The sequence below is a fragment of the Giraffa tippelskirchi genome, chromosome 1 (genome assembly GCF_054371585.1).
Source record: "Giraffa tippelskirchi isolate mGirTip1 chromosome 1, T2T-mGirTip1v1.2.pri, whole genome shotgun sequence".
NCBI classification, from domain to species: domain Eukaryota; kingdom Metazoa; phylum Chordata; class Mammalia; order Artiodactyla; family Giraffidae; genus Giraffa; species Giraffa tippelskirchi.
The window spans coordinates 92,210,281-92,224,779 of NC_137275.1; the positions used below are offsets into that span (position 1 = coordinate 92,210,281).

The window sequence follows — 14,499 nt, forward strand, 5'->3', positions numbered from 1 at the left end:
CACTCCAGTATTCTTGCCTGGAGAATCCCAGGGACAGCGGAGCCTGGTGGGCTGCCGTCTATGGGGTCACACAGAGTCGGACACGACTGAAGCGACTTAGCAGCAGCAGCAGCAGCAGCAATGGGACTGGATGCTATGATCTTTGTTTTCTGAATGTTGAGTCTTAAGCCAGCTTTTTCACTTTCTTCTTTCACCTTCATCAAGAGGCTCTTTAATTCCTCTTTGCCTTCTTCCTTAAGAATGGTGTTATCTGCATATCTGAGGTTATTTATATTTCTCCCTGCAATCTCAATTCCAGCTTGTGCTTCATCCAGCCTGGCATTTTGCATGATGTACCCTGTATATAAGTTAAATAACCAGGGTGACAATATACCATTTGACGTACTCCTTTCCCAATTTGGAACTAGTCCATTGTTCCATGTCCAGTTCCATCTGTTGCTTCTTGACCTGCATACAGATTTCTCAGGAGGCAGGTAAGGTGGTCTGGTGTTTCCATCTCTTGAAGAATTTTCCACAGGTTGTTGTAATCCACACAGTCAAAGGCTTTAATGTAGTCAATGAAGCAGAAGTACATGTTTTTCCTGGAATTCTCTAGCTTTTTCTGTGATCCAACGGATGTTGGCAATATGATCTCTGGTTCCTCTGCCTGTTCTAAATCCAGCTTGTACATCTGGAAGTTCCCGGTTCACGAACTATTGAAGCCTCGCTTGAAGGATTTTTTTAAATTAATTAATTTATTCTAATTGGAGGCTAATTACTTTACAATATTGTGGTGGTTTTTGCCATACACTGACATGAATCAGCCATGGGTGTACATGTGTTCCCCAACGTGTTCCCCATCCTGAACCCCCCTCCTACCTTCACTTGGAGGATTCTGAGCATTACTTTGCCAGTACGTGAAATGAGGACAATTGTGCAGTAGTTTGAACATTCTTTGGCATTGCCCTTCTTTGGCATAGGAATGAAAACTGACCTTTTCCAGTCTTGTGGCCACTGATGAGTTTTCCATATTTTCTGGCATATTGAGTGTAGCACTTTCACAGCATCATGTTTTAGGATCTGAAATAGCTCAGCTTGAATTCCATCACCTCCACTAGCTGTGTTCAGTGATGCTTCCTAAGGCCCACTTGACTACACACGCCAGGATGTCTGGCTCTAGGTGAGTGATCACACCATCGTGGTTATCCAGGTCATTATGATCTTTTGTGTATAGTTCTTCTGTGTATTCTTGCCACCTCTTCTTAATATCTTTTGCTTCTGTTAGGTCCATACCGTTTCTGTCCTTTGTTGTGCCCATCTTTCCATGAAATGTTCCCTTGATATCTCTAATTTTCTTGAAGAGATCTCTAGTCTTTCCCAATCTATTGCTTTCCTCTACTTCTTTGCACTGATCATTTATAACGGCTTTCTTATCTCTCCTTGCTATTCTCTGGAACTTTACATTCAGATGGGCATATCTTTCCTTTCCTCCTCTGCCTTTCGCTTCTCTTCTTTTCTCAGCAATTTGTAAGGCCTCCTCAGACAACCATTTTGCCTTTCTGCATTTTTTTTTCTTCAGGATGGTTTTGATCACCACCTCCTATATAATGTCATGAACCTCCGTCCATAGTTCTTCAGGAACTCTGTCTATTGGATCTAATCCCTGGAATCTATTTGTCACTTTCACTGAATGGTCCAGTGGTTTTCCCTACTTTCTTCAATTTAAGTCTGAATTTTGCAATAAGGAGTTCATGATCTGAGCCACAGTCAGCTCCCTGTCTTGTTTTTACTGTCTGTATAGAGCTTCTCCATCTTCAGCTACAAAGAATATAATCAATATAATCAATCTGATTTTCATATTGACCATCCAGTGGTATTAATGAGTACAGTCATTTCTTTTGTTGCTGGAAGAGGGTGTTTGCTATGACTAGCCCGTTCTCTTAGCAAAACTCCGTTAGTCTTTGCCCTGCTTCATTTCGTACTCCAAGGCAAAGCCTGCTGTTACTCCAAGTATCTCTTGACTTCCTACTTTTAGGCCATGCTTTGTGCTAAATTCTAATAACACAAAAAATGGTAAAGAGGGTGCTTACTCCAGGTGTGCAGACAAATCTACCTCCCTCACCAATCCATCCTTGCAAAAACAACAAAACCAACTACAGTTAAAATAAGCAAAAGATTCAGACATCAGGATCCTGGACACATCCTTGAGCTTCTCTTTGCAAATCTCTGTGACGAACAGAATTGAAAACTGATCGTCAACAGAGAGAGCTGTGTGCTTATTCACTCAGTCATGTCCGACTCTTTGCAACCCCATGGGCTGTAGCCCGTCAGGCTCCTCTGTCAATGGAATTCTCCAGGCAAGAATACTAGAGTGGGTTGTCATGCCCTCATCCAGAGATCTTCCTAACCCTGAGATTGAACCCAGGTCTCCCACAGTGCAGGCAGATTCTTAACTGTCTGAGCCACCAGGGAAGCCCATGAATACTGGAGTGGGTAGCCTATCCCTTCTCCAAGGGATCTTCCCGACCCAGGAATTGAATCAAGGTCTCCTGCATCGTAGCCGGATTCTTTACCAGCTGAGCTACCAGGTAAGCCAGAGGGTGACCTAGAAATTAAATGGATAAACTGGTTCCCTTCCTGTTGTCATTGATTATTCAGGACTGTTCTCCCTGAGTCAAGAAAGTACAGGCTTAATGGGTGAAACTGAGCTTCCAAGGTGGCAAGACTGGACACGAGCCTGCCCAAGGAACAAAATTTACCACCAGATTCAATGGAACTCGCCCCAAATGCTAATGCGTTCCCAGGTCCAGACAAAAGAGCCCAGCATAACAAGCATTTTCCTTTCTGTTCCACCTTTTCCTTTTCAGGGTCAGAAGCTGGTGCCAAAATCTATACTTCATAGAATTCCTGGGAGCTTCTCATAATCCCAGGCTATCATATTCCCTGCTGGGAAGGCAAATAGAAGTTACCAGCATGAATTGATCCCAAACAAAGTAAACTAAATATCTATCTTTGATGCTTTTTTCATGTTGGCATGATCTCTCTTACTGTTAATAATAATAACAGACCAGGACTAATGTCAAAGGATGTCTAAAAGATAAATAGAATGATTCGTATCAAAGGCCACAGAGGAACAAGTTCTAAATGTCTCTATGCCAAATTTTCATCAGAGTTGAAACTCTGGGAGCAGACTATAAAACTGAAAATACAAGCTGCATGTACTTTGATATGTTAGTTCAATCTAATGCAACAATCATACATAGATAATTCCAAGCAACATGATATAAATAAGAATGAGACATTTTCCTTGCTCTCAAGATGCTTATAATTTAGGCATTTTCCCCATTCACTATGGAATTTCTTACATTTTCACTGGAACAAAGAGCACAGAAGTGCTAGGCACCAAATTACACCAAATAGGTTTCCACCAGCCTCCAAAGTCTGAGTCCTCTAAAACTTGTCTTATGGGTAGGATTTCAACCTGATGGATGACACTGAGCGTACACAGTACTACTGCCAACAGGTACTACTGGTTAGGCCTGAGAGATACAACTGTGTAGTAAGACCCACTTACTCTTCTCAAGGAGCTTCAAGTTGTTTGAATACTTGCATCTCTTAGAAAAGAGTATCAGTCTTAGATATGGTAAGATGAAATATTTAAGGAAAGACAAACTGGGAAAAAGACATATTACTTACCTTTAATTTCTCCAGCCCGTGCTTTCTTGTAGAGCCCCTTGACATCCCTCTGTTCACAAACATGCAGGGGAGCATCAACAAACACTTCGAAGAAAGGTAAACTGGCACCCTCGTGAATCTGCCTTGCGTTGTTGCGATCCTTAGAAAAAAGACACACGCAGAAATGTAACAAGGAATGCTCATAGGAACCAAGGGTACTATGTTAATAACAAGGACAAGCAAAAGAGCTTTTCGGTTGAGTTAGTGCAAAATGTATTAGTCAAAGTTTAATTTGTATTTTAAAAATATAAACTGAAAATAAAAACCCAAGAAATTAGGTTAACAAGCCCATTCTGCATTAAGAATTTTAAAAGGGTTGCTATTCTGAAAATTAGATATATTGGGAAGTTTCAGGAGGGAGAACAATAAATCCCCCACAAACACTTTCACCTAAACTTTATGAGGAACTTGACCCAAAGCTCAGCTCGAATGCAAATGTCATCAGGCCTCTCTTTTAACAACTCACTCAGCCTCAGCCTGTGCTGGCCTGAAAGTAACTTCACCAGAAATCCATTTAGAACCCTGAGGCTAGTTTATTCTCTTGCCAAATACAAACCCCTGCAGCCACTACACATCTCTAACATGCCCAAAACTTTATTTTTCTGCATGGCTCCTAACCCCCAACTCTGGTAATTACTTCATCACCCAGTCTAAAGTCTCTCCACCCTGTCTTCTGGAATACTCCATCCTTTTAAGTGAACTACTTCTTCTTTCTGGTCTTAACTAAAACCAAGTTCTCCCCTAAGGCTTCCCTCCCCTGCCTGTTCTCAAAGTCAGGCTCCACATTCACTCTATATATACAAGACAGTGTCACCATTTCTGTTGTCATTTACCATCATTCTGATGGTCCCTCCACTCAAGCCTCCTTCTACTCTTACCAATGGCCACACCTTTAACTTGAAAAAGAAAATCCCCAGACAAGAATGTTCTCCATCTCCCCTCTGCCATATAAATATACCTACATCCCCCACCTTGACCTCCTTCCCTCCTGCCACTCCTCCTTTCACAGATTCAAAATGCCGTACCCTACAATGGAATACTACTCAGCCATATAAAAGAATGAGATTTTGCCATCTGTAGCAATGTGGATGGGCCTGGAGGGCATTATGCCGATGAAACAAGTTTGACAGAGAAAGACTAATACTGTATGGTATCACTTACACGTGGAATCTTAAAAAACACAACAAACTAGTGAATATAACGTAAAAGAAGCAAACTCATAGAGAGAAAAAATCAGTGATTACCAATGGGGAGAGGAGGGAAGGGGCAACACAGGGGTGGTGGAGTGAGAGATACAAACTACTGGGTACAAGATAGGCTCGAGGATGTATTGTACAACAGGGAACAGAGCCAATATTTTGTAATAACTGTAAATGGAAAGTAACTTTTAAAATTATACGTTTAAAAAAATCTCCTTCTGGATAGTTGGGGGGTTTGGGATGGACATGTACACAATGCTATGATTAAAACGGATAGCGGACAAGGATCCCCTGTATAGCACATAGAATTCTGCTCAATGTTGTGTGGTGGCCTGGATGGGAGGGGAGTTGGGGGGAGAATGGGTATGTATGGCTGAGTCCCTTTGCTGTTCACCTGAAACTGTCACAACATTGTTAATTGGCTATGCTGCTGCTGCTAAGTCGCTTCAGTCGTGTCCAACTCTGTGCGACCCCATAGACGGCAGCCCATCAGGCTCCCCCGTCCCTGGGACTCTCCAGGCAAGAATACTGGAGTGGGTTGCCATTTCCTTCGCCAATGCAGTAAAGTGAAAAGTGAAAGTGAAGTCACTCAGTCGTGTCCGACTCTTCGCAACCCCAGGGGCTGCAGCCTACCAGGCTCCTCCATCCGTGAGACTTTCCAGGCAAGAGTACTGGAGTGGGTCGCCATTGCCTTCTCCTATCCCAATACAAAATAAAAACTTAAAAAAAAAAAATCCCCAAATCCCTTCCCTCTAATGAAACTTGCTCAGTCCACAATCCCTGCTTCATCCGGAATCTTCAACCTTCTCTTTCCTCACTTGTTTCTTTACAAACAAGTAAAAGTCACTATTTTCCATTAAAAACAGGTGAACAAACAAATGATACAAAAATCCCCATCATCATGGGACTTTCCAGGCCATTCTGCCCACATGTCACACTACCAACCGTCCATATTCCAGTAATGCTACCCGCTGGTGGATCCCACGCAGGCTCCCCAGGGCTCCTTCGACTTCACCCCTCACTGCAGCCCTGGTGCTGCCCACACCTGAGCAGGAGCCCACTGCTCACCTACACAGGCCCTGAGCACTCTTCCCAACTACTTTCACAGTGGAAACTACTACATACACACCAACTCTCCAGCCTGAATTCTGTCCATTTCTGAAATTAAACACCCTCTTCTAACTTCCTCCTAAACACACCCTCCTGGACATCCCCCATGTACCTTAAACATGTCCAAAAACTGAACTCATTCTCTTCTCTCCCAGGCTCTCATTCCCACCCATACTGCCCAAATCAAGGGATAATAACATCATTCACCTGGAATCCCCAGAGTTTTCCTGGTTCCTTCCCTTTGCTGTCCCATCTTGTGCATTTTGTCACAAAGTCCTTCAGATTTTACCTCCAGACATTACACTAACCCACTTCTTGCCTAAGTTCTGGTTCCACCTTATTTCTCTTGCCTGGACAAGTGCGATATCCTTTTAATCAGTCTACTGGCTTCCAGCTTTGATCTTCTCAAAGGCACACTCTACACTGTACCCAGGATGATAAGATGATGCAAATCCAACCACATCACTAAACTCTTCAGAGACCCCCCACTCTATTGCCATCAGGGTAAAACCCAAGCTTCTCAGAGTGACATGACAGGTCTCCTTCACCTGGGCCAACATTCTCAAGTCTTGCATTTGACATTCTATTGATAATTAATACCAATCTTTCTACCAGGTTGCTTGGATCTTATGCCTTTGCCATACCCCCTGCAAACACACTCACCCCTCTCCTGTGGCTACAGCAGTGTGTTCCCTCAGAGTAAGCTCCATGCTAAGTCCTCAGGAACCCTGCCCCACATGTCCAGGCTGGCTGAGAGCCTCACTTCCTCTGAATTCTCAAGTGCTCAGTCACTCAGACATGTCTGACTCTTTGTGACTCCATGGACTGCAGCCCACCAGGCTCCTCTGTCCATGGGATCTTCCAGGCCAAGAAAACTGGAGTGGGTTGCCATTTCCAACTCCAGGGGATCTTCCGGACCCAGGGATCAAACCTGCGTCTCTTGCACCTCCTGTACTGGCAGGTCGATTCTTGATCACTGTGCCATCTGGGAAAGTACCCACCATGTACTTCTGTCACAGATCCTAATGTACTGAAATAATTTCACTAGCTTTATAACCTTTGTTTCTGGCACAGCAGTTCAGTGGTGATCCTACTATTACAACTGTCCTTTCAAATGAAGGTGTTTCCAAGTTTCCATCTGTCACTCTTTTCATTCTCTATACTCTTTTGTTTTCTCAGCTTCATCAAGGCTTCAAGTAATTGAGTCAATGACTTCCAAAACTATATCTCAATTCTATACAACATTCCTGAGCTCCAGAACACATTTCCAAATAACCCAGTGGTCATCTTCACCTAGATACACCGACACTTCAAATCTAACCCACCCAAAATGACAGTCTCCTCCTCCCTTCCTACTCTACATCTTCTAACTCAATCAGACCATCTTCTCTTCAGAAAGCACCCTCCTTCATGTTCGCCCCAAATTCAGCAATCAATCCAGGCATGACATCCCACGGATGCTACATGCTCAAGAGCTCTCAAATATGCCCCATCTTTTCTATTCCCGCGGCCAGTACCTGAATTCACCCCAAAAGCCTCCTAACTAGTCTCCTTCCTCTAGACCATTCTCATTCCAGACTTTACAGTGACCTCACTAAAATACACACCCACAGACACCGTTCCCCAGCACAATCTCAGCCCTCCACCACCCGTGGGGCAAAGTCCTGAGCAGTCTGGAGTTTGCCGTGAGACTGCTGCAAATGGCTCTAGCTTCATCTTTCCTCATGTTTATCCTGTACAGCAGCCAAAACAAACTACCTACAGTTCCCCAGGTGTAATTCCCTCACATTTCCATGCTTTTGTAACTACTGCAGTATCTCCTCTGTCTGAAATAGCTTTCTCCCTCCGGTCTAACTGGTACACTGAGTCACCCACCCTTCGTGACTCACCTCAAGCAGCACCACCTCTTTGGATCTTCCACAGAAGTTTTCATACACGTACCCAATCGCTTGCCTTGAGATCACATCTCTATGCTCCCAATAGATCACCTACCAACTCCTTAAGGATAAGAATTATCAGGCTTATTTTTACTTATGTCCAAGTTCAGAGGTGACAAAGAAGAATACACACATCCTATATAATATGACTTGGTACAAATATTATTGTGGATTTTGACATGCTCTAAGCATAATCTAAACCTCATTTCTATTCTCGGTGCTTTTAGACATGAGATCAACAAAAGTTTTGTTCAATGCTATGGAAACAAAAGGGACAAAAAAAGCATATTAGCATATACTTTTAGATACCCAGGTCTCAGCTGCTAGCTCTCCAAAGGTATTACTGACTTTTTCTTTTTCCAAGAACTGCAAAGATTCCCAGAAGGTACAAAAATATCACCACTATTATATCACTGTGAAAACTGTTTCTATCCAAGGATTGAGGAACTCTAACAACTCTCATTTTCTGACACATTTCATTAGCTAGGATACTTTAAGCTGATGTATTGACACTGATCCCAATGCTTCAGGAAAATGAAAAGTAGCTAGTCCTCAAAGAACCTTTGACGACTCCTGCCACAGTTCAACTAAGTGAATCTCTGTGACTAACACTCAATCTCACACTTAATCTATAATCTTTACAGCTCAATTTTTTTTAAAAAAAGTCTAAGCAACCTGTCCAGATTTATGTTACAATAATAGAATTGTGCTATTACTTATTACACTTACTGAATACTTACTACACTTAAGGCACTATGCTGAGAGCAGTGAATGCATGATTTACCTAATCCTCAGAGCAACTCTAGCCTGGAAAATTCCATGGGCAGAGGAGCCTGGTGGGGCCACAAAGAGACACAAATGAGTGACTGAACACATGCATGTACAATGCGCACACATACACACACACACAGAGCAACCCTAAAAGGTAGGCATTACCTGAGCTTGAAAGGTTAAGTAAATTGGCCAAGGTCCTAACAGTAACTGGGAGAGCCGAGATTTCAGTCTCTTGTTTCTGGCTTCTAAGCTGCTATCTTTAACCACTAAGACATCTTGCCTGTTTTTACATATCTGGGCTCCTTAAGAGGCTATGCTATCATTTAACAAATATCTACTGTGTTCTAAATATCTACTGTGTTCCCGGATCTGGGCTTAGCATCAAGATTAGAAAGACAAGTCAGATGGAACCCCAGCCTCAAGGAGCCTGTGGGGTTTAGAGGCAGCAAAGCACAGTGGGCAAGAGCATGGATCCCAGTGACACTGTCTGGGAGCAGATCCTTGCTCCTCCAGGCAGTGTGTGAGCCTGGGTGATTTACACCTCTGTTTCCTCACCTCCACTCTCCTTATTGAGTGATGAGAACTAAGTGAGCTAACTCACATGAAAGCACTTTAAAACTGTTATCAGTACCTAGTAAGTGTTCAGTAAATGCTAGCTGCTATTATTAGCATCATCACTGTTATTATTACTGCTGCTGCTGCTATTAGCATCATCAACCAAAAAACTGGTATTTATAGTAAAACAATGTGACCTCCCTGGTGGTACTGTGGATAAGAATCCATCTGCCAATGTAGGGGACACAGGTTTGATCTCTGGTCCAGAAAGAATTCACACGGCATGAAGCAACTAAGCCTGTGTGCCACAACTACTAAGACCACACTCTAGGGCCCACAAGCTATGACTAGTGAAACCCACGCACCCTAAAACCCGTACGCCACTACTACTGAGCCCATGTGCTGCAACCACTGAAGCCTATCATCCACCTAGAGCCTGTGCTCCACAACAGCAGAAGCCACCACAATGAGAAACCTGCATACTGCAATGAAGAGGAGTCCCCGCTCACCGCAACAAGAGAAAGCCCGCACAAAGCAACCAAGAGCCAGCACAGCCAAAAATTAATTTTTTAAAAAATGTGTTATGGTACAATATCAAGGGCAACCAAGGCAGACACCCAGCAAAGTCTGAGAGGAGGAGATACCCAACCTGAAACTCAGAGCATGAACAGGGGTTAACTGATGCTGAGGTGAGGCTAGAGGAAGGAGATGAACGCCTTCTAGGCAGAGGGAAACAAAATTCTCGTGAGGAAAAACAACATGATTTTTCTCAAAGAAATACAAAAAAAGTGAATTAGTGCTGCTATGGTCTCTATGAAAAAATGTGATGAGAGATGATCCTCAGGAATTGTGAGCTAACAAGTCCCAGGACACATGTTAAGAAATCTAACATTTTCCCTGGTGTTTAATGCATGTTATAGGTTTTGTGAACTGAAAAGTCAAACTTGAAATAATTTGGCCATTGACTTGGTCAACAGCTTTGGTTATACTTGGTAGGGGCCAGGGGATGAGTGGGTCACAGCAAGCTTTTCAAAAATGAATTTACTTAGAAAGTTGCAGCACAGAAATGCTGTAGGTTAATTGTTTTAATTTGGATTTAGCCTCAAAGTACATGTCAACGTTTAATTTGCGTTTTTTGACACCATGTTCTCAATATATGTAATTAGAACCACAATGGTGCAAAAGCCACATACCTGAGTATAAGGTGATATAAAACTTGTGATGCATACTAAGCCAGCATCTGCAAACAGCTTAGCTACTTCTGCGATGCGTCGAACGTTCTCTTCCCTGTCTTCAGGACTAAAGCCAAGATTTTTATTGAGACCTTGACGAATGTTGTCACCATCCAGAGTGTAGCATGGAATACCATGGCAAACCAAGTATTCCTCCAAAGCCATGCTTACTGTGGTCTTTCCTGCTCCAGATAAGCCTAAAAGTGAACAGTCCACAGATTTCAGATAGAAAATTGAGACAATAATTACTTAGTAATAAAGAATTTTAATCACAGGCTTAATTACATTCATTATTCAAAGCAATCTCTTAGTAACATTCTTATCCAATATTTGTCTGTAAGATTTTACTATGTCTTAGCTAGAAAAACATCTGTAATTTAAATATAATAAGCATTTATGTTTTAGTAATTCCTGTCTAAATCCAAAGGTATCAGAAATCACTGAGCTACAAAGGCTTAACCAATTTGAATATTATATTTGATTGAGTACAGATATTCACCATGTCCTCTTGTTACCACTATTCTACAGCTGCATGCCAATTCTAAAACAAAGTTACATGCCCGAATTACTTCTAGGGAGAGGAGAAAAAGAAAAGACCAGTCAGTGAAATAAATATTAGAAAGTTACCTCTAGATCCCAGGATCAACACTTCCCCAAGGCTATCATGATAAAAGTAACTGAGAATCTAATTTATAACATAATTAATCTAGAAAGAAAAAATATCCTCATTTCACCTTCCTCTACTAATGATGTTTAGTCACTAAACAATGAGAAGTGAAGGAAAAGGAAATAGTGTATTTATGCACGAATATGTACCATCTTAGGGAGTATGTTATTACAGAATTCACAACTAAGACAGTTAGGAGACAAGAGATAAAACACTGAAACCTCATGTACTGAAACTCTTACGTGTCAGTTTAAAAGGCAAACTGAAAAATAAACTAAAAAGCACGATATGTTAAAAGGATCAATATAGCATTAGATGCTTTCTACATTAAAAATGTATATTAACAAGCACAGCAGGTAGTATATTTTCCAACAATGGCCTAAAAGCTTTTTTACAACAGGACATTGCCAGTGTCCCATTCACAGGCAGAGTCTATTGTATTTCCCAGCCCTTGAATCTGGGCTGGACTTAGGACTCACCTATAACCAAAAGAATACAGTGAAAATGATGATGCATGACTTCCAAGACTGGGTCAGAAAAAGCTATTCAGCTTCTCTTTGGATATTTAATTTGAGAGAAGCCAGCTGTTAAACAAGGCTTCCCTGGTGGCTCAGCTATAAAGAATCCACCTACCAATGCAGGAGGCTCCAGTTCGATCCCTCAGTCAAGAAGATCCCCTGGAGAAAGAAATGGCAACCCACTCCAGTATTCTTGCCTGGAGAATCCCCTGGGCAGAGGAGCCTGCCAGGCTACAGTCCACAGGGTCGGAAAGAGTCAGACTTGACTTAGCAACTATACAAGAGCTGTTAAATACTCTGAGACCACATGCTGCAGAAATGAGAAGTAGGTGTTCTAGTTGATAACCCTAACCAGCTAAGATCCCAGCTGACAAGCAGCACCTACTGTGAAGCTGCTGCGGACACCCGACCAGCTGCGGCTTTACATGACTGGAGCCCAAGCCAGCGAGACTGCAACCAAGCAAGACCCAGAGGGAAACTGCCCAGCAGAGCCCTCCTGACCTCCTTACTCACAAAATGGAGAGCGAATTAAAATGGCTGTTCCGCACCACTAGGTTTTGGGTAACTTGTTACCTATCAACAATGAGTGAACACAGAGGCTGGGAAGACTGGGTTTTTCTGTCCTTTGCTTATTGTTGTTTTAAACAGGGTCTCTGTGCACGTAATTACTTAAACTAAAATGAGGTCACACAGGACTAGGATGGGCACTAAATCCAGGGACTGGTGTTTTTATAACAAGGCCATGTGAAGGCAAAAGCATACACTGGAGTGGTACGCCTACAAGCCAGGGAACGCTAGGAGAGGAGCACAGAATAGACTGTCCCTCAGAGCCAACAGAAGGAAGCCACCCTGATTTCAGGCTTCTAGCTGCCTCCTAAACTGTGAGAGAATAAACTTTTGTTGTCTGAAGCCACTCAGTTTGTAGCAATTTGTTACAGTGGCTCTAGTAAAATAATACACAAATCAACATAAAAATACAAGAAAGCTGATCTGAAATAAAAATCTGAGAAAAGGCAGTGTTCCAAGAAAATGGCATACAAACCTGGACAGATCTGGTTAAGCTACTGAATTGAAAGAAAAAGAAAGATGTCATGAATTCTGTATCCAACAATACTGTCAAAAAAAAAAAACAACACACACACAATTAACAAGCCTGGTCTGGTGAATGTATATAGAAAATTGCCCACATCAGGGTAATACATTTTCTTTTCAAATAGACAATTATGAAATTTATTACATCCTAGACCTGAAGGTAAGTACCAAAAAAAAAAATCTGATAAACAGTATTTATAAACATCATTAGTGGTAAAATAAAGGAAATATACTAGGTTCAAGAAAAGGAATACTCAAGTTTTTAAAGATCAATCCACCCCAAGTTGATCTTTAGATACAACATAACCCCAAACCAAATTCCAACAAGATTTTGGGGAAATTGGTCAAACAGATTACAAAATTCATACAATACAAAGAGCCAAAAAAAAGTCAAGATATTTCCAATTAAGAAGGTAAGAAGAATTACTCCACTGAATTTCAGGACTTTACAAACATACAGTAATTAAAACAGTGTGGTAATAAGAGAGGAATAGACAAGTAAAGTATACCAGTGGAATCGATGCGAGTTCCCAGAAACAAACCCACAGATAAGTGGAAACCTGATCTATGACAGCTGGCACAGCAGATCAGAGAGAAAAAGGATACTCTCATCACTATATTCTCTTGTGACAACTGATTATGTACATGGAAAAAAAAGAAAATGGATCCCTCCCTCACACTACATACAAAAACCAACTGCAGAAAGATAAAGAGCCTAAAAAAGCAGACACATGACTTTGCTGGCAAAGGTCCTCTAGTCAAAGCTATGGTTTTTCCAGTAGTCATGTACAGATGTGAGAGTTGGACCATAAAGAGGGCTGAGCCCCAAAGAACTGATGCTTTCGAACTGTGGTGCCCCGTGAACTGCAAGGAGATCAAATCAGTCAATCCTAAAGGAAATCAGTACTGAATATTCATTGGAAGGCCTGATGCTGAAGCTGAAGCTCCAACACTTTGGCCACCTGATGCGAAGAGCTGACTCACTGGAAAAGACCCTGATGCTGGGAAAGATTGAGGGCAGAAGAGGGTGACAGAGGATGAGTTGGTTGGATGGCATCACTGACTCAATGGAGATGAGTTTGAGCAAGCTCCTGGAGCTGGTGATGGACAGGGAAGCCTGGTGTGCTGCAGTCCGTGGGGTCGCAATCAGACACGACTGGACGACGGAACAACAACAAAGAGCCTAAATGAGAAAAGCAAAACTTCTGAAAGAAATTATAGGAAAAGTAATAATTCTTCACGAATGCGGGTTAAAAAAAAAGCTCGTAAGGAGCAGAAAAAAGTCAGATTAGTCACAACATTTAATAGAAGAAAATGGAGTAATGTTTTAAGAATTCTAAGACAAAGAAAGTAGGAACAAAATACATATTTTACCCAACCAAATTGTCATAAAAGATGGGTAGACATTCTCAAACATAAAAACTCAGGGAATTCAGAATCTAACAGAAAGCCATCTTACAAAAACCACTGCAAAAATACAGACCATAGAAACGTGACTCAAAGAAAGAGCTCATGAGCAGACATGCCGTAATAAAAGAACTGATGATCAGGTGGTAAGGGTGAATCAAATTACTTACAGAACTCAAGTACAAACAATTATGTATATTTAAGATTTGGAACAGACTATGTTACAAGCATGCTCCGTCGAGTCCGACTCTTTGTGACCCGCTAGACTACAGCCCTCCAGCAGCCTCTGTCCAT

General features: G+C 42.0%; 1 protein-coding gene across 6 annotated transcripts in view; it reads right to left on the reverse strand.

Moving 5' to 3' along the window:
* The window catches only part of PAPSS1 (3'-phosphoadenosine 5'-phosphosulfate synthase 1), a 108,962-nt gene that overhangs the window by 78,473 nt on the left and 15,990 nt on the right, over window positions 1-14,499 (reverse strand). For all 6 annotated transcript variants that reach the window (XM_081552040.1, XM_081552111.1, XM_081552237.1 and 3 more), the window contains 2 exons: window positions 10,483-10,718; window positions 3,676-3,814 (listed from right to left, as the gene is read on the reverse strand). In XM_081552040.1, coding sequence (XP_081408166.1) covers window positions 3,676-3,814; window positions 10,483-10,718 — 375 coding nt within the window. The remainder of the gene's footprint in view (window positions 1-3,675; window positions 3,815-10,482; window positions 10,719-14,499) is intronic.